The sequence below is a fragment of the Harpia harpyja genome, chromosome 10 (genome assembly GCF_026419915.1).
Source record: "Harpia harpyja isolate bHarHar1 chromosome 10, bHarHar1 primary haplotype, whole genome shotgun sequence".
In the NCBI taxonomy this organism is placed as follows: domain Eukaryota; kingdom Metazoa; phylum Chordata; class Aves; order Accipitriformes; family Accipitridae; genus Harpia; species Harpia harpyja.
This window is the reverse complement of record NC_068949.1, coordinates 15228581-15252525: the sequence shown is the minus strand read 5'-3', so window position 1 is coordinate 15252525 and position 23945 is coordinate 15228581. Positions and strand designations below refer to the sequence as shown.

At 38.2% G+C, this 23945-nt stretch overlaps 1 protein-coding gene across 11 annotated transcripts in view; it reads right to left on the bottom strand.

Moving 5' to 3' along the window:
* LDB3 (LIM domain binding 3) overlaps positions 1-23945 on the bottom strand; it is a 128886-nt gene that overhangs the window by 64470 nt on the left and 40471 nt on the right. For all 11 annotated transcript variants that reach the window (XM_052798829.1, XM_052798831.1, XM_052798832.1 and 8 more), the window contains exons 3-4: positions 23604-23755; positions 8847-8922 (exon numbers count right to left, since the gene is read on the bottom strand). In XM_052798829.1, coding sequence (XP_052654789.1) covers positions 8847-8922; positions 23604-23755 — 228 coding nt within the window. The remainder of the gene's footprint in view (positions 1-8846; positions 8923-23603; positions 23756-23945) is intronic.

Below are 23945 nucleotides of genomic sequence, written 5' to 3'. Positions count from 1 at the left end.
AGAGCTCCTGCAATGGGATATAAAGTACTTGAAAATATGCATTTGCTATCAGACCTCAAGTGGATTGTCTGAATTTTCTGTTTTTCCTCATATAGCCAAGTCCCTAGTGTCGAAAGTACACTTTTTCCTATATTCCTAATAAGAAATTTATCTTCATTTTAAATAAACACAAATAAAAAAATTACAGATTTGTTTGCAAATTAATACATGAAGGCAGAAAAATTAGGAAAATCTGCTTCTCATTGCTTTTCCTCGTGTGTTGTAGTCCAAGCTCCTCACTTCACAAACCTACTTATAAAACAGTTGATCTGCAATACAGTAACACTGAAAACCTTGACAACATGGGATCAAACTATCTGGGTAGTATCTAGAGATCATTCCTTGTTACATACAAGTTAAGAGCAAAGCTAACGTGAGACAGACCATATTCAAACCAGAGGATTCAAAATATTGCAATTTTGACTCATTTTGCATAGGAAAGCCAATACATTAAGGCAGGAATTATAGCGGGACACTCTAGCAGACTAGCATGTCAGATTTGCTGGTCAAAGCAATTTCTCTTCAGGAAAGTGCCAAAGATCAGATCTGTTTTATAGCAGCTTCTATAATGGCCGACAGTGATACTTCGTTCTATGAGACTACATGCATTAGTTAAATTGCTAAATGCCAGAACCCTGTGATCATCACAGTTACTTCAGTCATAGTGTTCCTCTTCATGCTCTGGTGACTATTGCCAATCCATATTGCAATTCAGATACCAAAGCCCAAGAGTTATTCTGTAATGGTACTGCATATATGTTTTGGGGGGTACTGGAAAATTTAATGATTGTTCCAGACCTTAATCATGATTACCAGACAAATGCACAATAGGGTAGGTATTATTACATTCATTTTTCAGCAAATTCATTACTTAATTGAAATATTAAATATTTTACCAGGTTACCTACCCTCTAGGAAGTCCACCTTCCGAAGCCCTTCGGTTGAGACTTAACTTATGCATCTCAGCCATTTCCCTTAGAGTCTCTGCTGAGTAAAGGCCAATAGGGTTGTTATACTGCCTTGCAGGGCTCAGCTGGTGTATAGGACTATTGCCATCAGTCAATACAGGGATTAGTTTTGAACCTAGATTACTCTTTGCAGGTGAAATGTCAGGAGTCACAGACTGAGAGGACATGGAGGATCTAACTGCGGTAGTCTTTAAGTAGGCAGAGCTATTTGAAAAGCTGATCTCTTGCTTGTTGAGGTAGCCTGAAAACGTTCCATTGGTTGCTAACATACTACCCATAGGCCCAGTCGCCGTGTTAGTTAGAGGACTGAAGGTTGTTCTGTTGCCATTGATTTCCCAAGCAGGTTCCTGTAGTAGCAAACATGCAGGCCAAGAAAAGAAAAAAAGAAAAGAGCAATCATAGAACACATGCAAAAATAACATATCTGCATTTACTGCTTTCTAAACATATTGATAAACTTGCAATAAATAGATTGGGGCCAAAGCATCCAACCTTTCAGGGAAGACTTTCAACAAAGAAACGCATTGTTTCAAAATAAGGGAAGCAAAACATATTCAGGCATTTTTTTACTGGGTTTTAGTTGAAATTAACAAATAAAGCCTAACATTAAAAAAAGCATTTGCTACTAGTCAACCTCATAGCAATAATTTTATATAAAGCCAACACTGTCGATTAATTTCTAGGATAATTAAGAAATCTTAAAATAAAGTCTTGAGGTCAGAATAATTTGAGATAATATGCAAACAAAAAAGTCAATGCCATTGTTATAAAAACATAATCATTCTAAACCACACCATTCTATTTTCCATGAGTACACTTCAAGTTATTGAAGCCCACACATTGCATCGCTTTCATAGGCTCTGGTTCATGCTAATTAGGCCATGCAGCATGATTAGCAGATAGACCAACAGGACTTGAGAACAGGTACTGCTCAACAGATAGGATGCTTCTATTTTGATCATTTCTGCATAATTTCCACTTGAAGGAATGTGTGCCTGAGTATGTAGATGATGAGTGTATGATCCTACAGTCATGTCCCAGACAATATTCCTAACTAGGACAGCAGGATGTATTGTCTTAGTTGAAGTCACAGAAATCTCTCCTACAATAGCTATACCCTGCTGGTGCTCAAATTAGAAACATTCTACCAAAACCTCATCTTGGAAAAACGCAGTACTATGCTTCAGTTTCATAAATGATTTGCTATTAATGCAGCTTAGTGAAACCAAAATAAAAGGTAATATCAGAAAAGAAAAATACTGCTTTTTCAGCAACACAGTGCTGGAAATAAGTTGTCGCATGAGTTCCAAAGAAGTTTCATGTAAAACTTCTGTGCTCATGTTGCCTACAACACCCTATCACTGCTTCATGCTCATTCTGGTGCAACACCATCTAAATCCCTAGGACTGGAGGGTACTCAGCACTTTGTGGGAAGCACAGAGCACCCTTAGGGTTAAATTACCTCATTTCCTTCTAGCTCCTGGCAGCGTGTAGTGACCACAGCTCTGTACTTTTTGGAAGTCTGCCTACATGCAGTATGGACAATTTTACCAAAGAGGAATACAAACTTCACTTTCACATGGGCATTTTATACCTTTACTCTCAGTTTTCTTATTCTTTAACTTCTAAAGGCTCAGTGACTGGAACATGAATAGCAAGATACCAATATTGATTAACATCTTTTTAATGTTTGCCTTTTGAACGTAGCATCCTGAGTGCTGGAACTCATTAGCACATGTTTTAAAGTAACGAATGATATAGTTTCAAAAGCTGTTTTATTCATCACTTTTGTTTGTCTGTAATTACATGCTTTGGTTAAAAAAATCTACAGCTGAGGTACCCAACAAACTATTTGAATGCTTGACAATTTACAGATTTCTCTAGAGCCATAATATCAATTTGTAGTTTATCTCAGAAGCTCCTGGCTCCAGCCTAACCTGGGCTACCTTGCTTTTGCTGCAGGAGAAGGATCACTTCAACCTCTCCCTCTGGACCTAGATACACTGCCGCCATAACTGGTACCCAGATGCCATGATGCTCGCAGTTAAGAGGCCCACCAGTAATGCTGGCAGCACACTGCAGTCCAGCTCTGGGGGACAGGGACAGGCAGGGGACATTATCCTGAAGAAGGGATGGAGCCCACAGTCTGCCCTCAGTGAAAGCCAGTATAAGAGCAGATGGTGGCCTGCAGTGACATTTTGCCTCATGTGGGCTGGCACTGCTTCAATCGCCATCTTTCGCATCTTACATGCATCTCCTCTACAGCCTTGCGTGAACATAGGCCTGAGAATAATTTGGCCTCTGATTTTCTACTTTGCTAGTATTGGTTATCATTAATGTCATTTACTGATTTTGATAGTAAGGTTCACCAGAAAGATAAATATTTTATATTCTCCTCTTGGATTTTTCTATATTGCATACTTAAGTTTAGGGAGATTACATTTGAAAAATCAAGATAATATGGCCTGATTAATTAAAATTAATTGCAAAAACCCCCCTAAAGCTCTAAGGATATAATTAATCATAACATTAAATACATTTAAGATGTTTTGAATCAAAAATGTAAGGCAGATAAAATGAACTGAGAACATTTTCTTAGTAATAAACAGGAAGAGATTTTAGCTGGCATTAATAGCTGCCTGAGGCTATAGAAACAGATAATCCCCAAACCATTTTTCAGACTATGCCTTTTTAAATAAATACATTTGAATTACATACTTCAGTCATTATACCCTGACATTGAAAACAGCAAACAACCAACCTTTCAGTGGCCTACTGCAAGCTTCCAAGTACCATTAAACAAACAGAAAACAGGGATTCTCTCTAAAAATGTGTTGTAAAAGAGGCACAAATGCACAAGGCCGTGTTCATAAATTAAGTCACCACTTGTGCAAATGAGTTTCGCATGCTAGCAGAGAGGGACAAAACAAATATTTAAAAAAAAAATACAGAGGCAATAGCGAAGAAAAAGGATATGCCAGAGTTATATTTGTTTGTTACCCTGAAAATTCTGTGGCTTTTCTCCAAGCTAACTGCGGGTTTCCTTTCTAAACCCCATAATAAAAGGACATGCAAGGAGATCTGATTATAAACTATCAGTTTCAACTGCTAATGAGAGAAATGCCAGATATTTCCTTAATTCTAATGCATTTTCAAAGTTTTGGTGTTACTGGACACTAACAGTAGGCAAAGGGAAAATCATAGGACCACCATAAAAAATGATGGTTGATGATTTTGCTCACTTTTATGACATGAATGGAGTTTTGGTTTCACTCCTCAAACAATTTCTAGCTGGAATACCAGCATGCTGGTAACTCAACACTAGAATTCCTAGGAGCCCAGCAGTGCCAGGGTAGCATTCTCCATTTTGACTTAATATTCATGGCAGTTTTAAGGTAGTCATTTTCCCTGTGTTCAGGGGGGAAAGGGATGAAACAGGAAGTGTCCAAGAGAGCAGCTGTATAACTTCTTCCAAAGAATTACTGCCCGATAATCAGTTTATTTAGCTCTTTCCTTTTGTGATTGACAAAGAATCTCTCATTCAGTTTATTCCTGGTAGGATATTTTAGAATTTTTTTTCTCCAGTTCAGTGGCAAAACCAGACCAATGCAGTATTTCTGAAACCATTTCTGAATGCGAAGGTCAAATTTCTAATACTGAGCAGCAACACGGCTTTTAGCATTACCTCACATGAAATGCAGCCAACAGTAACAAACGTCCCCCTGTTTCCCATCTCTCTCATCCCATTCTGTTTCAGTCTCTGTGGCTGGAAAAGCAAACAAACGTTTCAAACTATGTAAGTCTGATGCTACCCCTCAGTCGACCAGAAGAGGAGGCTCTGACACTGAGCAATGGGCTTCTTCCCTCGAGAAAGATGCTGTGATCCTACAGCAATCCCTTACTACGAGGGGAAAACTGCGTTTTAATTTCCCAGTGTAATGTCTGTGAATTGAACTTAAAACTGATAAATGTAGAGAAGTCTCAAACATTTGGGAACAGAGGGAAGCTATGAATCAGCTCAATTTCCATTCTGAAATGTTATTATTCTTTTCTTTATAAATATTCAATTTCTACGCAAGGCAAATGCTCCTTGTTATATATCAGAGAAGTGCGAAACAAATTTATATTGGAAGACACAATACCAGTTTTTCAGGTCCTCTTCCTTTGACAGACCACATTCTATTTATCTATTCCTATGACCGTACAGTCTTTATTCACCTTTTGCACTTCTGGGAGAAGAATTTTAACACTATACTAATGAATTTGACTTCCCAACATGCCCAAGAAGCTGGTGTTGCTTTAAACGTCTTATAGAAAGAAGGAAATGGCACCATGGCATTAAATGACTCTGATCAAAGACATCCAACAAATAGCTTTTGGCTCAGCCAGCTCTTCCATCCTATGCTTTACTTAAAAAGTCAATTGCCTATTCATCTATTTTCTCTTAGCCACATAGGTTCCCAAATTTGGCAGAAATCATAAGCATTATGAGATCTTCACTGGGACTCTGAAATAAGTGTGTTCAGTACTGTTTCATAAACAGGACAACACATAGCCGTATTATTAAAATGTAAAGAGGCTGTCTTATTACCTTTATGCAAGGGGACAAATGTTCAAGCTATGCTTAGCCTTAAAGCTTCAGCTGGATGGATTCAGCTTCTTTGAACTGGATGGAGCTGAACCTTCACCGGTGTTGTGCCCCTCCTGAAAAGCTGCAGGAACTCACTGATGGATGATGGCTTAGTTTCAATTCTTGGACTCATGCTTACTCTTGTTATTTGAATGCTTTCAGCATTAGTTATGCCCTTTCTTCCAGCTATGCCACACCTGTGCAAAAGACTTGACTAAATCTTTTGACTAAATAAAAAAGATTTGACTAAACTAAATGAAAATTGTTTCAAGTTGGAGATTAATGTCATATAAGGAAAGAGTGAAACTGCGAATCAGTCAAACTTTTATTTCCAATAATAGCCCTACAGCTCAGTTGACACCATACTTATGGTTGCAGAACCTGTATCATCCATAACATTGATAAGCTCCAGAAAGTAAGGAGAGAATATATGTTACTTGTGGAATGTAGAAAAATTTCTGTCATGGTGAAGAACTCCAGGGTTTTTATACCTTCCTTATATCTTTGTAAAATAATGCATGCTTATTTATCTAAAACACACAAAAAAATGACCATAGCAGTCAAAGAAGAAATACATGCTTGAAAATTAGTGGAAGCTGCAATCAGATCAGCAATAATGTACAAGAGAATTTATGGTTTTTAAACTAGACGCTGAACTTGCACATGCAGATTTTTCAGCTAACATTGACATGCCTTAACCTTGACTCAGAGAAAGGTGAGAAAAACTTCTCTCGATGTTTGAGGACAACACTGTCGTGACTGTCTTGTAATGTAGTTTTTGCTGTCTTTTGAAATGCAATTGAATTCATTTCATGTGAACCATCAGTCTAAACACTGTCAAGCAGTGATGTGGAGGTGACAGCTTCTGCCTACGTGTCACGGAATTCTTCATTTCTACAGGGATACTGTTACTAGAAATAGTAAAGGGACAAGCAAAGAAACCTTGATTTTGAAAGTATATTTACTGTAACATACCTTATTGCAACATCCCCGTACCACTGTTTCTATCAGTAAAGACTTTTTATTCTGGATTTTGAGACTTTTCCAATGGTTCAATGCCTCCATTCCCTTCCAAACCACCCTCAGAGAAGAATTTTTCTCAGGTAAAGATTACTGTTGTCTACTCGTGTATACTAGTGACACAAACGTCACTCCTCTTGACCTTCAAAGGGCCCCCCACTCCAGCACTCTACTGCTACCTCTTCCCCCGAGCCAAAGACCCTACACCTAAGATGACCTTTCTGAATACTGCTAGAGACCCTGTTTCCCACCATACCTTCTCCTAGATGCCACCCCTTTCCTCCAGAAAGGTTCCAGTAAATGTCTTTTCCAGCTGCAAGTACTGCCTGTAACCCATTCAGAATAGGCTGCCTCCAACAGCTCCTATAAACCTTTCCTAAGCACTGACGCACAGAATGCTTAAGTGTGAGACAACGTTGTCCTGAAAAAGGGTTGAGTCCTTTGATCCTCATCTCTCTCTGAAGGGTTAAAATAGGAAATATAAAGTGACTTTATAGCTTTCATGCCAAAGGCACTTTTAGGACCTTTAAAAAAAACCTACAGTGTGTGGAGTTAAATTTTCTATAGGGTAGATAGTTAAGGGAGAAAAATGTTTTGTATGGTAAACAGCTTTGAATAACTATGGCAGTAATTTTAAAATTGACACTTGCCAGGGAAGAAACACACCTAATACCGAGTCATGAATATCTGACATATAAAAGTTTTTATGTGCCTGTGGTGGAAGTAGGCAAATTTGTCATACCTGCACAGGTGCTACTGAGGGTCCCAAAAGATAGTTCTCAGTTTTGTGTTGGTGAGTAACTCTGAAGAGACATGTCTACTTGCTGCCTTGAAAACTAACAGCATTCTGTGTAGTTCCTGAGGGCAAATAAGTACTCTCTCCTCCTTCCTGTCCCTATTACTTTGCTGGTGCAGTCGAACACCAATCTAACTAAATGATCCATCGTTTTTGTTCTAGGAATTTCACAGTACTATTTGGTGACTCTTCCAATAACTTTCTCCAAGCTAACTTTTATAAAACCATGATATAAACAGAAACAACTCTGAGCAAGATAAATTCTTGATTTCATCTTCCCTTGCCAAAAAGTTTACAAGATCCAGAGCAAAATAACATTATTTCTGTCTCAACTAATAAATGGCCAGACAGGTTCATTTCAAATTTGACAAAATAAAATTGAATCAAATTATTCTTCCCAAGTGCATTCTCTTCTGTTAGTGTGAACATATTTGCAGTGGTTACAGGGATGATGTTACCTTCTGAGCTTTGAATTTGGAAAGCATGGTGTTTATAAAAATTACTTAAAATTGATCTATGGAAGTCAGAACTGCCAAAACCAGTAGAACATCACCTAATTCCCCACACATTTTGATCTTCAGTGTTTCTTATTTATACTACATGCTAGAGATGAAACTGGCACTCACAGAAGGGATAAAGTTGAAGCAATGGAGATTTTACCTCCTCTCCATTTACCTAATTAAATGCATCAGCAATACAAATGTCCTACCCAGTTCTTGAGCCTAAGGATATATACCATCTTTCAGCTATCCTTGCTCCTCAGTGTCTCCAAAGATACAGGTGATGAGTTGCCAGGTACAGTCAACGGATGCTGTTTATTCTAATGTGAACGTTTATTTTATGGAAGATGACAAGCTTTGACAACAGAAACCAAGCCATCCATTTCCTCTGCCACTTGCTGTTATTCATTAAATTGACTTATCCTCTTTATTTTTATTCTCATGCCTTTTGAATAATGTGACAAGAATGCAATATGATGCAAGCTTTCAAATGCCTTAATGCCCTCTTTCCAAATCAGTGTCTTTTCAGTTGTAGTCAGGATTTGGATACACTGAGGCACAGCCTAATGGTTTTTCCCCAAGAATCTACAAAAGCAAATGTATATTTTGAGAAGCTTTGGTAGCCTCTTGCAGCCTCGATGAAAACAAACTGCTCAGAATGGGTTAGACCAGATCCCATGAGAGGATAGCTGGATGCTTTGGTTCTGCTAATCAGAAATTAGCAAAATACAGACCACTAATACATTGCATTGTGGCAGTTTTGCTGCCTGTGCATTCATTCAATGTTTACTTATTTGGGGTGGGCAAAAGCTATTTTCTGTAGTAAGTATTTACCTTCACCACAGTAGATAAAAATGGTATTAACTTTGGCTGAGAAGAAATGTGTCACATACCTTCTGGTGGGGAATTACAGCCCTGGGAGAGTCAATTCTGGGTGCTGTGGTTGAAACTGGCACTGGACGTTTAGATCTGCAGACAAAAAAAAAAAAAAAATTAGCAATGTGGACCCCTATTTTTCAGCTCTAATTTCATGAAAAAATGCTGCTTCATCAGGAGTGAAAGCTAAGCATAGCCTAGACTTTTTCTAGTGATCATCATGCTTTTTCTACATTCTCATTTATAAAGGTCTTCTTAAATGTGAGGAAAAGTTCGATATAATTTCTCTGAATGATGAAAAGCCACCAGTTACAGAAGCAGCCCTGACTTGGGGGATCATCCATTTTCCAGTACCTTGTGACAAACTGCATTTTCACAGATGACAATCAGCCACAACTGGACAAATTCAGGTTTGGGCAGCACTCTGGAAAAAGGGACTTAGAAGTGTTTTAAAATGCAGAGACTAAACTTTAGTTTAGCATCTCAAGATCAACTCCTCAAAAGATTATTACTTAATAGCTTAAACTGTATAGCAGTTGCTATATTTTTGCCATAATTTAAACCTCTCTGCAGGAAGAAACATGGGCTTCATTTCAGACAATTTAGTTTCAAAAGGAGCAGGTCACTACTGGTTTAACCACACTCCACTCCAAATGCCTACCTTTCACCTGTATTTAACAAATATACGTACATGATAATTTAAAAAACAAAACCAAACCCAACTAAAATGCTTTCAAAACACAAAGTTTGCCCTTTCATTGGAACATAACAAAGAAAGCACCATGACAAATGCTAACTGAAGCACCCTAGGATGTTCAGGTAAGCGAAGATGTGTTTGTGGGAGGTGTTGCAAGAACCTGCATAGTGTTGAACATCCCCCTGAAATCTTTCCAGTACACATGGGATCACCAGAGAAAATGAAATGAAAAATGTAAAAATAGTAAAAAGAATCAGAATTATACAAGTAATATCCTATTGCCAACCTACAGATCAGGATTATGCCTGGAATTTTCATCTTTAAAAAGTGCATTTCAAAATTAGGACAAGTACAAAAATGAAATAAAAATACTTAAAAGCATACAAATCAAGTAGAAGTGACCGGGACATTCGGAATTGTTTGCTTTAGACAGGAGATGAATAAGGGAAGACATTACAGAAGCTTAAAAAATAATTAATGTTAGAAAAAGGGAAATAAAGCTATGTTCCTGGACATTAAGTGAAATTGAAAAGTCAACACATATAAAATTGATAAAGGCAAACATTTTTTCCTAGAGTACTTGATTAACCTGAGGTCAAACTCATTGTTACAAGACATCATTGAGACTATGAGAACAGCAGGATATCAAAAAGGATTAGACATTTATACTTACAACAAAAAACCCAACAGCTGCTTTAGATTGGGTAAAAATAAGTAGCCATACAGATTTTCATTTATCATGGCACAACTTAAAAAACTGACAGTGGAAGACCTTCTGTGCTAGGTTCATTATTTCCTTACTGAGGGCTGTGTTGCACTTTCCTCTGAAATACTTACCAGTGGCATCTATCAGAGACAGAAAGCTAAGCTAGACAAAAACTGGGCTCATCCATAGTGGCAATCCCTGCATTAATACCTAGCTTCACATTGAGGTCCGTATTTAGCTTTAGCTGCCACACATGAAGTATTTCAGCAGGAGTAAACAAACAAACACACAACCTAGGAAAAAGGAGTAATCCTTACAGAAACTGGAAGATTTCCATATAGAAGATATGAAAATTATGCTACTTTGAGAGCCGAAAACAAAGGTGATGTAATAGATGCCTACCTCACGACAAGATTCTATGAAAATGAACACAGTTTGAGGAGACAATGAAAAGTGGCATTTTGTTAAACAGTAGGTAATTAACCTGTGAAATTCACTGACAAAGCATTCCTGAAACAAGAGGCTAGAAAATTGTAAAAGGCACTAACGTTGATACTTACAGCTGGAATATATCACAATATACTCCCTAAGACATAATTATCTGAGAAATATACACCTTCAAGTTCTAAGAACAAGAGCTAATCACTAAGTGCCTAGAACGAACGATCTTCCCTCAGGAGTGAGTGCTGTACCCTTCCTCCAAGCATTTTAGCTTAAAAAGAGAAACAATAAATCATATTCATGAGACATGCACATGTACCATGAAAGACATCACAAAAGAGAAAGTAAAAAAAAAAAATTTAAAACAATCAGCTGCAGCCCAGAACACAGTCAGAGTTGCTGAAAATTGACTGCGACAATATATGAACAGACAAAGATTTAGGGGGATATTCTGATCCTCCTTCGATTGGTGTCATTTCTGGGTACACCCAGGTATTTCTGTGAAGTTACATGGGGGGACCTGGGCATACTCATACAGCTGGACAGAGCACACACTAAGTGTCCCCTCTGCTCACTTATCATGAATTTTAGTGCCGAAGTTGCTCAGCACTGTAAACAACGTTTGTCACGTACAGAGGTATAGCAGACAACCACATACTGCATGTTTGATGCATAACTGGAAAATACTTGTATTTGCAGCAAAGGAATTTATTTAGCAAAATACTCCATCACTTCTGTTGTTTATTGTATGTCTATTTTTCCTCATTCATTACATAACTACAGAAGATGATGTTAAAAATCTGTATTTCTTCCACATTACTGATAAGCTACATCTGTCATTCACAATGCTACCCAACCAAGATTTTTATTTCACACTGACTTTGAGGTTTCAAGATATTACTTTAAAACAATAAGGTTCCTACATAACTCTGCCCTGGATGTTTATAGCTTTGATATTTAAAAAAAGAATTATGAGGCTTGCTAGATTTAGCAGAGGCTTACACCAGAGAAAAGGGCAGAAGAGGTGAAGTCAATTTGTGGAATGAAAGTGTATGCACTTACAGAATAAAGTGATTATTTACATAAGAGCCATTACTCCTCTGGGAAAAACATCTGCAAGTTCAGGACATTTTTTTTGCTCCCTCTTTTGCTAGATGAATCAAATCCTGCAGCAACACAAGTTTGCTTATCAAGTGATGATGGTGCTGTTGTAAACGTGTTTGTCCAGGTTTACATTTTAATCCACTGATTGCAAAATTATTTTATTCCAAACACTCAGGGAGTGTACTTGCTTAGTAGGGCTATGAAGAGGATGAAAGTCCAAATTTCACAAATGACTGTGATAATTTTAAATTTGATGTTGAAATGTTGCCATCAAGATTGTTTTTCTGAAGCAATTAATTTGATTTCAACTTGTAGATATTTTCTTCTATATTTTCAAAGTTAAAAATGGAAACAAAAAACCTCATTTCAAAATGAAAACTCAAAACAGTTTTAATGATGACCAAGTACATCATTCTGGTATTTTTTTAATTCCCCTCCTTTCCACAGATACACTTCCCCTCTCCCTTAATACTGGTTCTCTTTGTTAATGAAGTTCAAAAACAAGGTGGATGCAGTTTTTCAATGCAGTTCAATTTAGATAGCAATTTCTACTTGTTCCCACCTACCTAAATATATCTTTAATTGAAGAGCACTTGACTTCAAACCTGGTATCTTTGAACTCACGACAAAGGTTGATTAGGAGTCAACTGCACTAAAAGAAGCTGCCTGCCTAAGGAAGGGCTGCAAAAGAGTTCTGTAATGCACTATCAGTTTAACCTGTGTCCTCGGGGGAGCTCAATACTGTAGCTGCAGAGAGGTGACATGATCTATGAGAAAATAGCACTTTTTCATCTTCATGTGGCTTTTTTATATTTCGTATCTTCATCAGTCAGTGTCTATCTTCTCTTTTCTAATTCTCAGGACAGCTAAAATCAACATTTCTTTTCTTACAGTAAGTTTTTGCTTTCATTTTATTACACGAGCACTTATTTATACCTTGTTGAGCATCTTAATAGTTGTATCTTAATATTTCAACCACTAGAAAATGAAAAGGGGTCAAGTGCATGGAAAGGTAATAAAACAGATTAGATTAGGGTTAGAAATGCTTAGAAAACATTTTACATGCTTTACTTATCACCTAATTGAAATGGAGTCATTCTGGAGTGGAGCAGGTGAGCACATAGTAGGATGCAAAACAACAGAGCATGTGGAATTGGGCTTCTGATATGTATCTGTTTTAATGCAATAATATTCCTGACAATTTGGCGAGGGCAGGGGGGGAAGAGACATAAAAGTGACAGACTAAATATTACTCATAGTTATCAATCTGAGGTGTCCAATTAATAAGTGCTAAGATCAGTAATGTGTCAGTTAAATCTTCAGCTAAACAGTGAATTAACAAGCCAAACAGAAGCTTCTTCTTGTTTGTAAGTCTTGCACAGAACATTTTGAGTCTTGTGATATCACGGTTTAATTCTCTAAGCCCTGCCTGGGACATCAGCAAACAGTCTTAGTGACTCCAATGAGAATTACAAAGACAAACCCCTGAACATTTCACAATACTTCAAATATAACTGTGATCACTTTGGGGCTAGGATGAGACTTACTTTCCCTCTCTCAGGATATCATCTGTGCCTGCAATAAAATTGAAAAGTATTTCCACCAGCAGCTTTGCTCTCTATATATCAATGGTGAATGCAAATATTAGCATTTGGCTAGATGAGTGATTTGTTAATTATTTCCCTGCATTGTGCTGCACTCAGATTGCAAGACAGGCAATTATGCTTTCCAGACCTAATGTTCATATCCACAGCAATATACAGACAAAAACTTCTTATGCATAAATGGCACCAACCTAAAGGCAAGTTGCTATCCAAAAAAAGTTATGAAAGATAATTTGTTTGGAAGTATGTAATACCCATTTTCCCTTAGAAAGGATCACAGTAGGGGCAGCCACAAACATAATGGGATAGAAAGGGAAAGGAAAAGGGAAGAAGCCTTGGAGGTTTTTGTCAAAGGAAGGAAAGGAAAGGAACTGGAAACAGTATGTATAAAGCTGAGATTTTTGAAAACGAGTAGGTATTAAAAGATGTTGGAGAAGCAAATTCTACTCTCTTTGACCCTTTCTACTTCTGTGGTATCTGCACAGTGCCTGTTGCATCTTCATAACTCTTCCCCTCCCTCCTGCTATGCAAAATCCCTTCTTTCTTGTACTGCCCCACATTCTGCCCTCCAGCCTGTTCCCTCCTGAATGGAGCAACTGGTTACCGACGCCTCCACCTCTTCTTAGTTGACTCTGCACCAACTCTAAAATTCCTCCATCCCAGCAGCTCCTGTGGGCAAATGGGGAGGCTCTGCCAGTATCCCTGCAGCTCTGCTCTGTGTGTGATAGTTCTCCAAAGAGTACTAAGTATGGATGCTGAGCACATGCCTGGCACTGACCCAACGCACATAGCAAGCTCTACACTTAACCTCCATGGAGCATGGACAACTTTTTTTCAGGCAGGTTGTTTTTCTTGCTGTCCTCTTCTTCCTGTCTTTGCACTATTTTTAAACCGTTTGCAAACCTTTTTCTCCTTATCAGTACTGAAAACTCAGGTAACCCATAAAGAAATGTGGGTTCATCCCCAGGAAATTTCATCCAATTATAGAACTTGTTTATGCTGTCATGGATCGAATTTGTATGTAGAGGTGTATTGCCATCAACACTGTTGAAAAAATACATTAATTTATATCAAATCCATAACTTTGTTTCTAGGTAGTAAGTAGATCATAAGAATTTGAAAATGAGCTTGCTTTAATGCTGAATTACCAAATAGATGACGCTAAAGAGCCAGCTCCAGAATCAGGGAATCACAGCCGAACTTCAAAGATATGATGATTCACAAAAGAATAATATAAAGCTTTGTAACTGCCTTCTGTTCATACAGAGGAGTTCAAGTGTTGTCCAAATCCAAGCAGATTTCTAATACTATGCAGATGAAGTCTATTCTTCCCCTTGCCATTCAAGATTTTCTAAAAGCAAGAGCCTAACTCAGGATACTTTGAGGTTCCTGACCACAAATTACTTTCTTTAGTTTCCTGAAGCTGTTAATGAAGCATACTTAACTGATTTTCCTGTAATTCATCTTACTTGGGATGTGGACCTTACAGTGTGCCACGTGGCTTTTAGAGCATTTCTAACTGACATATATGGGCGAGAAAAATTAGTGAACATGGACAATTAGATCTTAATTACAGTCTGCCTCATTTAGGCCTTCACTTTTTCTGTCTCCAAACTAAAACACTTCAATGAGCTTTCCATTAATGCCTGTATCTGAGAGACTTTGACTGGAAACATAACTCTATGTCTTAAGACTGCTAAGTCAAGAAAGGTAGCCAGGACTTGAAGAATTTGTTTCCTTTTGAGGTACTCAGGTACTGTTTGAAGTTGTCATTACTGTAATGCAGAAACACCACAGGGCCAGCCTGTACCCAGTGCTCAGTATGGCTGTGCTGCAACAGACACCAGCCAGGAAAGCACAGACACGAAGAGGTGGCCAACCCCTGAAGGTGCCTGGAAGGCAGGCAAAATGGACCTTGGTGTATCTCTGCTCCCGCTGTAAGAAACAATGGTGCCACCAATGATTAAGATTTTGTGAAAAAAGAATGAGGCCTGACAGCTCTTGTAGTGGCTGGTGGGCAAGAAACACCATAGTAAAAAGGATCCAAATGAAACTATGAACCTCACATGCACAAATAACGCATTACAAGATTGATCTAGTAAAGCCTTAGTATTTTACCTGATTGAATGATTCCTCATTCCACTTCTTAAAAATACTGTATCATCCATTCCTATTAACTTCAAGTGTGTAATTTACATTTTGACATGACCGTGCTTAAGCTAATCAATGTTAATCAATAAGAAAAGGTCCCAGCCCTAATATGTTGTGACCTTCCCATCTACCATAACATTTTGGGTAACATATTGACATCGCCATTGCAGAATGCAACCAGTAACTGTTCGTCTGAAAGATTACAACTGTCACGTGTACTTAGTAAGTTGTGTCAGCCCATTGACTCTGGTGAGATGTGCACGTGATATCCATCTTGACCCTTCCATGGTGAGTGCAATACAATATGTGAAAAGATTCACATGGAGATTATCTTTAGCTCATCCAGAGAATATTTCTCAGACAAATAAAACAATGATTTTTAATCTCACCTCTAAGATGGTATTTGGGGGGGGGGGGGGGGCAGGGGGAAGAGATGTGCGCTCTAAGAACAGTTCTAATCCCCAGGTAGAATCTTCTTGTAATGAAAACTTCATTGCCCTTCAAAGCCTTGGCATATACCCACAGTTTCCAGGCTCTTTTCTAAAACTAACGAGGACACTTTATGCAGTGAGTATAAACAACAGTCCACTCAATTAAACTGCTCATGTAAGGAATATATTTATATTTATTGCAGTGACTGACATTGATATTTTATTTCATTTTCCATGGAAAAAGCTGCTCATTAATTTTAACAGCATTAAATGTTACTACTCAAAGACAGTAACTCACAGCCCTGTCCAAATGCTAGCCTGAAATCTATTAACAAATCCTACTGTCCTCTCATACCTACGTACAGAGACAATGTGGCATGCAACGGGATTCACCTCTATTTCACAAGGAGTGAGGGAGGACCACCTCTCTCAGCATACGGTAATACATGGTAGCTTCCTTAATCCACTAGTGGAATACGTCTTTTTCAATGCTTTGAGCACACAGTATCATCAGAAGTTTGGGGAGGAAACCTTGGCTATTGGAGGTAGGTGGCTCTCAAAAGTTCTAGAGTCACATGTCTAAGCAAAATAAACTAACTAGTATCACATGTCGCATCCACCATTAGTGTTCCTCTCCTTTCTCTACTAATCTGCTTAAAATTTTGAATTTATACACATTGTGATTCAGTAAAGCAGCTAAGCAGCTGTTTGACTACTCTGCTTTTATTATCTTTCCAAAGGTAGACTTTGCAATACCTCTCTTGAGTACAGGTACATACAGACTAAGATGCTCACTGAGTGAACTGTGGAGGGCTCCAACACAGACTGTCCACATGGTCACAGATCTCAGTAATTGGTCCAGTCTAGATCCTAATTATTCCAGTAAACATCACATGGAATATCTAACATTGCACCAGCTTTGAATTTATTTCTTTCTGATATTTAGCCAGTATTTTCTTAATTTAACCTTTAAATCCTGCTGAGAATCACACTGGCATTTTTAAACGTAATTTCTGTAGAACTCAAAGGAATGGCTTAAAGGACAGAGCTTCATTTTTTAATTCTTCTTTTTATACTCTTATTTGATTTTTTTAAGTGTCATCTAATTTCAGGCTACATTTCTATGGCAATATGAACATATTTGTACCTGAAAATATGTTGAGTCCATCATTTCTGGTGAAATGTTATCAAATACAAATGGCATATCTTTGTCAACAGTTAAGGCTGAGTTGTTAAATACTGTGTTTGGATAGGAGGCAGGCATTCATATCCTTAATCCAGTCTGACATGGTCACAACCATCTCACTTCTGCATCCAGTAATTCAGAGATCCTTTCTGGAGTCTTGATATGGTCCTTGTTCCCTAAACTTTTAGGTGCTGCTATGCTAGCTATTGAGTCCCAGGTGGGACCCCTGAGTGTAAAAGTGTTGCTGCAGCCTCACCCAAGGAGCAGTCATTTGGTACTGGGCATTCAGTTTCCATAGTTTTAAGACTGCAGTCAGAAAGGCAGGAACAATCAGGAAAAACTTCATCACTCCAAGAACGGATTTCAGGAGATATATTCACCATGCTGAACATGAACACTAGCAAATTATCACTAGCATTAGCGTTCCTTTCAAAAACAAGTCACATTCATATGGGCTCAGATTCTACCTCTAGTATGTAAGCAGTCCCTGAATGAAAACATCATTAGTCTGATTAATGTAATGGAATCATTCAAATAAGGGAAAAAAATTCCAAATCCATATTTTCATTTTTCTGTTTGTTTTTACTAAGCATGTCCTACAATGCTTTTAGGAAATGTTTCTACAGAATAGTCTGAGTACCACTATTTCAGACCGTGCTTTCATCAATATTGTTTATATAGTTTTAATTTACTCTTAAACTGGGATAGATACCCTCTTCTAATTCTTCTGAGCATAAAGGCAGCCTAAATCTGTTTCTGATTTAAAACGTGCCCATCAGCAGACCTAAAACATGCACAGAATTGGTTACTATTCACAGCTTCAGACAAAAGAAAGCAGTTTACAATAACCACTGAATTCCCCTTGCTTGCAGTTCGCTGTCACCACATGCTTTATTTATAGTAGGCCTGAAATAAATACTGCAGGATCAGCCATCTTTTGGTGCTGCACAAAAAAGGAAAGCCATTAAATATTTACCATAAGTCTCTCATAGCTTTGCCTCTGACACTTTCCCTTTCACTAGAGAAAAGGATTATTTAGCTCATGATTTTCCAGCAAAAGGCAGTCAGTTGTGACTGTCGGGAAGTAAATGGTAGCATCATTGGCACACCCTGGGACATGGAGGTTGTGTCAACGCACACCAGGCACAGAAAGTCTGCACCTCCCCTGCTCCCCTCCAGCAGCATAGGGTGACACCAAGGCAGGAGTCTTCAAGTGTCACAGGAATGTTTGTGCCAGCAGAATGAGGCACACTCATGTTACAGCACTTTCCAAAACTAAGCCAGTACATTTGGTGAATCCTTTCCAAGGAGCCTGATCAGATTCCTTGAGTTAAGATCAAATGAATGTTGCGGATGCTCCAGTGAAACGTGTTGACAAATAATACTGCACTCTTGTGCATTGCATTTACTGTGAATTTAAAAAAGAAACCCATTTGTATGAAATAAAAATAGATTTTGCATGCATTTTGGTTTTCACCTGTGAACTGAATACTGTAGGACAGTAAGTTTATGGCCTAGTATCTGTGGGACAACCAGCCAGCCACTTAAAGATGAACTTTGACTGGCCCAGAACTAAAATGCCTGGGGGCAGCTGTGTAGCTCAGGTAACTCATTAGAAACTGATACTGAAAAATGACTGAGAACTAAACTCCAGGAGGTCACAAAAAGATTAAAAGCAAAGCAAGGTCTTTTTCCACCACAACCCAGGTCATTACAGAGTATGATCATAGCCTTCCATAGCATTGCCTAGCAGAACTAGCACCAATCTCCCCTCAGTACATCTAGAGTAATGTAGGTTTCTAAGGAACAAGCTGCATCTATACAAGTATCTAACATTTTAGAATATTAGCCTTGTTTGCCTGAATGCTATCATGCCTCATGGAGTTCTACTGGGTAATAGTGCACAGTGCCAAAGACATTTCTTCCCTTCTCCCTTCACTGCTGTTCTCTTTTCTTCAGCAAAAGAGAATTCAGTTCCTAGATGTATTTCGTCTTCCAAATGGAAGGAAGCGGAGCTGGTCTGGAGGGTCCCATACCTTTCCACACCACGGGATCACAGGTCTCTTTCTTCAGGAATGGTCCAAATACTTCCAACTCCCTGCCACTTGCCTGTCTGCATCATTTAACTTCTCAAAAGCAGCACAGGGAGGCACGCTGCAGGCTCTGGAGAACTAAGCAGTCAGACTTTGAAAATGAGCAGTCAGAAAATGCAGTGTTTCACTCAAGCCAGTAACAAGACAAGTTCTGGCTGCCTGATCAAACCTCTGGCATAGCTGGCGAGACCTCCATCCTAATTTTGTGGTTTCACATGAAAACATAGCATGGGTGAGTTGATAAGAACAAATTTAACAGGGAGTTTAGGGAAGGAAGCTGTCAAAAAAAGACTTGACATCCACAAATTCCTGAACCCATAATGGGATATCTACATGACTAAAACATGGAGAATTCCACTCAGGCCAGCACTGCGCACTAAGCACTCATTGAAGAGCTATGTTAGTGTACCTTGCACAGTGCAGATCGATGGTACTTGAAAAAAACCTAGGTTTGTAAAGCCAGAGAAGTGTAGACTCTCATTGTTTAGGCAGGCAGGTACGAATGGGCATTCTTAATGCTTCCCTTCTGCTATGTTTGATGTCTTGCAATTTGATGTTCTGCACAAGTGCTGACACCATGTACAGCTTTTCTTGACAGCCAAATAAAATATAACCAGTTCCCCACCCTGAAAAAGAAAACCCACAGGGAACTTAAGTGTGATAATAAAAGTGAGTAGCAGCAAACACTGTCTGAACTGTCAGGTTATAAACAATGCTCATGAAACCTTCATGGCCAGGATCAATAAAAGGAAAGGCCATCGCTCTTGAGAGCCACGAGCCATTAGAAAAATAAAAAGCTTTCTGTCTCAGAGCATTTACGTCTAGATTTCATGTTCCACTGCTTCTTCCGTGGCCTATAGACTAAACAAGCAAGTTCAGTTCTACTTCCAGTGCTGCAACAGTGAAACCAAGCCACAGATTGCCTGGTAAGGCATTCCATGACCTTGAAACATATCCTGTAGAGCCACGTGACTACTTCACATAAATGTCCATCATCAAAATTTAGGGCTTAAGTTGACCCATCACAACAGTCAATTTCCTAATGCACATACATGACTTTTCCATTTGAAAGGATTTCCATTTCCAAACTTTTATGCAAATTAGATAACTGAGTTATCATCTCTGATCTTTATGGAAACTAGCTTTGTTTTTCCATAATAGTAGAACACTCCACTCCAATTTCATTGCTGCAAGCCATTTCTAAAAAAGTAAAAATGATCTCTCAGCACAGTCATTCTCCTGGTAACCAAGTCCCAGGAGATTTTGCCATTCTCCTGTTTTGTTCTTATTTGGTTGAAAATTACCATCACTAGTGACTGCTCCCATATTTTTCACGTTAACTATTCTTCTTCTCACCAGTACAATCTTTGTAAAATTATTTTTGTTGAAAAAAAAGGATATTTCATTGAAAATTTTTGGCAGGTGACTAAACTGCCACAATGTTTTTGTACTTAGGTAAATTAACCTATTTGTGCCTAGGAAAAATGATTTTTCAAGGTGAGATTAATCTAAGTTCCCGAATATTGTGGAGATGCCTTTTGTTCAAGACATTGGGATACCGGATCTTTAATAGGGTTCTACGCATATGTCAGTTGGCTGAGATCACATGCTGATAGGGTTTAGCTTGTATAAATACTGAATTGTGCAAAGTGAAAGCCAGCTTAATGCCTCTGAGCACAACTTTTTGAATAGCTCTTAATCATCTAAGAAACAACACTTAAAAAAAAAAATTACTTTTCAGTCTTTGTCATTTGTTTTTCCCATATAACTCTAGTGAGGCTGAATGGGTAACCAATGTGAACTAATAGCTCACATCAAAAAGCAACTGTCATACTGAAGAAGAGATTCTATGAATTGTATACGTTTAGAGCAAAAGCATCATCTGTGAAAGTTCTCACTTGCTAACAAAGAAGTTGTCTGACCTATTTGTGCTTAATAGTATTTCATATCACTTTACGCTGTTTTTCTTTTCAAAATGGATCTTAACTCATCTACATCTATTATCTATGCAGGCATATTTCAGTCTGTGCAACACTACATTACTGCTTACTTTGCTGTTCAATATCCACATAAATTGATTATCTATTGTTTTGGAACCAAGAGACAAGCCAATCCTCAGAAAGATAAAAGAAACAACAGATAGAGCAAGAAAGCAATAAATAATGATACTTCCACTAGAATTATGTGGACAAAGAATAATGTATACTACAATAAATAAAGCTTTAGCAGTCTGAAAATACTTTAAGCAAAACTAACAATTACTTCAATCAGTAAACAATAAATAAGCTGTCCTGGATGCTGTAAAACACTTGTTTGTTTGTTTTTTTTAATTATGTGGCCACTAGAGTTGCTGGCAGTGTAATTTAGAGGTCAGCAAGTACAAAAGCACAACGATTACTCACATGAAATATCCCTGCCAACACTTGATCAAAATTACTGTTTTAAGTGACTCGAATGTGTGATATGTATTAGGATAATCTGGTTTTGTTAGTCACAGATTTGGGAACCCTTCCTCTGTGTGGAAGGAGAGGTGATGGTTTGTAGTTTTAAATGTCAGGCCATACAGGCAGCCACTGGACCACTTTTCAGGTCCAATATTCAAGAAAATTAACTCCAAATGTGCAACGAGCCGAAGCACAATAAGAAACATTTTCTCTCAATGTAAAAACACAAGGATCCAATAGAAAAGCAGACAGAAGTTCTAAAATAAATTATCAGAAAGGATTTTCCTTAACTTTCAAATAGAAAATAATCCAGAACAGTGTAAATATTTTTTAAAAAGATAACATACTTATATTCATAACATCACTAGCATTCATTAGAACGGAGCAAAAAGAAGCTGGAGTGGGCCACAGGATGAGAATTCAACTACATGCATCAAGATAGTGCCCCATCGTCCCTCAACAACTTTGGAAGACCATTTTCTTCTGGCTTCTGATATAAAGCCCATTTCAGTACATTTAGGATTAGGCTCCTGGTCTCTCTTTAATTTTGGCTGAAAATCTTGCCTAAGCACACTAGAGGCACACATGCACATCATACAAGGTGGCAGAAATTATTCCATGCATCTCCCTACCTCCCTTGCATGCATTGAAACTGCTGGACCACACCCTTTGAGAAAAATCTCAAAGATTTTTCTTTGAGAAAACCTGGAACATCTGAAAATCTGAAGAGCTTTAATTTAAACTCTTTTCCAGGAAATATATTAAGTCATACATTTCCAGGGAATATATAAGTCTACCCAGTGTCCTCACAGAAGCTAACAAATATGTTGCAATTTTGTAAGCATCTGTCTACTTTGTGTACTTATTTTGTACATTACCTGGAACACCGGCTTAAAGACAAACCTGAGAGTTACAAAGCCATGTGGGAAATTCAGCCACACATTTTGCTTTAGAGTACCCTGCTCTGTCTTGGAAACCTCAGCTAAAGATCTTTTTCCCTTAGGTGTTAGTCTGCTCCTGATACTGCTTAGCTCTAGTGTACATCCATGTATGAGATTTTCTGGTATATTCTCAGAAATTGTACTTCCACATTACAACCTGCTTTCTGTACCAGTCTTTGCCTAGCCTATACAAAAATTATATTCTCCACAACGCAGTAAAAATAGCAGTTACTTTGCTTTATATAATCATGGAGCTTTAAATATTAATGCAACTATTATAGAAAATCTCTGTGCAAGGTTATCTGACTTGAGAACAAGTTACCTTGGAAGCAACATTAACCAGGAAAAGTTAATAGACCTGTTACGTGAAGAGATTCTGCTTTCTCAATGGCAAGAGTTCTATCACATCTCTATGAGAAAGTCTGCCCTCACCAAGTTCTACTGACTTCCTTTCCTGCACTCAGGCTACACCTTTCTTATTCTGTCAGATGCAGAGGCCACTTTCAAACTCACAGGTGCCAGACCATTAACACAAATTGTCAGCCTGCTGTGATTATTCACAAAGTGAATGACAGGTTCCTCCCATGCACTCATAACACTTGTTATGATAGTCGTTTCTAGAATAGTTGTTCATAAATTAACCAAACAAAACTGTGTGTTGTCCACATGGGAATAAGCAAAAGAAACATCACTGTTGGATTTATTTTTTAACAGAAGCTTGAATGGATATGGGATTACACCTGTACTGAACAGGCTAAATTCCACACAGATACACTCAACATATCAACCATACTGATTTCTGTAAGAATCCATGCTGATTTCTACAAGAATCAGAGCAGAGGCTTTCCATCTCATATCTGTGCCATGAACACTTCAAATAAATCTAACAGGCAGAGATAAAACACTTATATTCCTTAGTCACAAGTTTCATAGGATGCCCTTAGGAATGCAAAGACTTTAACTTATATCAACGTACTTCTGAAGAGTGAGGCTCAAGTTGTGGCTCGCTGACTTGATCTTGTTCTGGGCCTCTAAGTGGGTCATGCTGTCAGTGTTGACTCCCTCAATGGCTACGACAAGGTCCCCTTGGTTCATCTGTGACTGTGCTGCCTTGCTGCCAGGAGTGATCTGTGTGAGAAAAGCAAAAAACCAGAGAGTCATATCAGGATAAGTCATTCTGTACACAAAGCACTTACAGAGAACTCGCCCAGAACTATAATGAGGAATAGATACAGCAATAAGTACAGTAATAGATACAACACTAGCTGTGTCTATTATTGTATGGGTGGAACAACAAAATTTATGGAAATTAAACAAA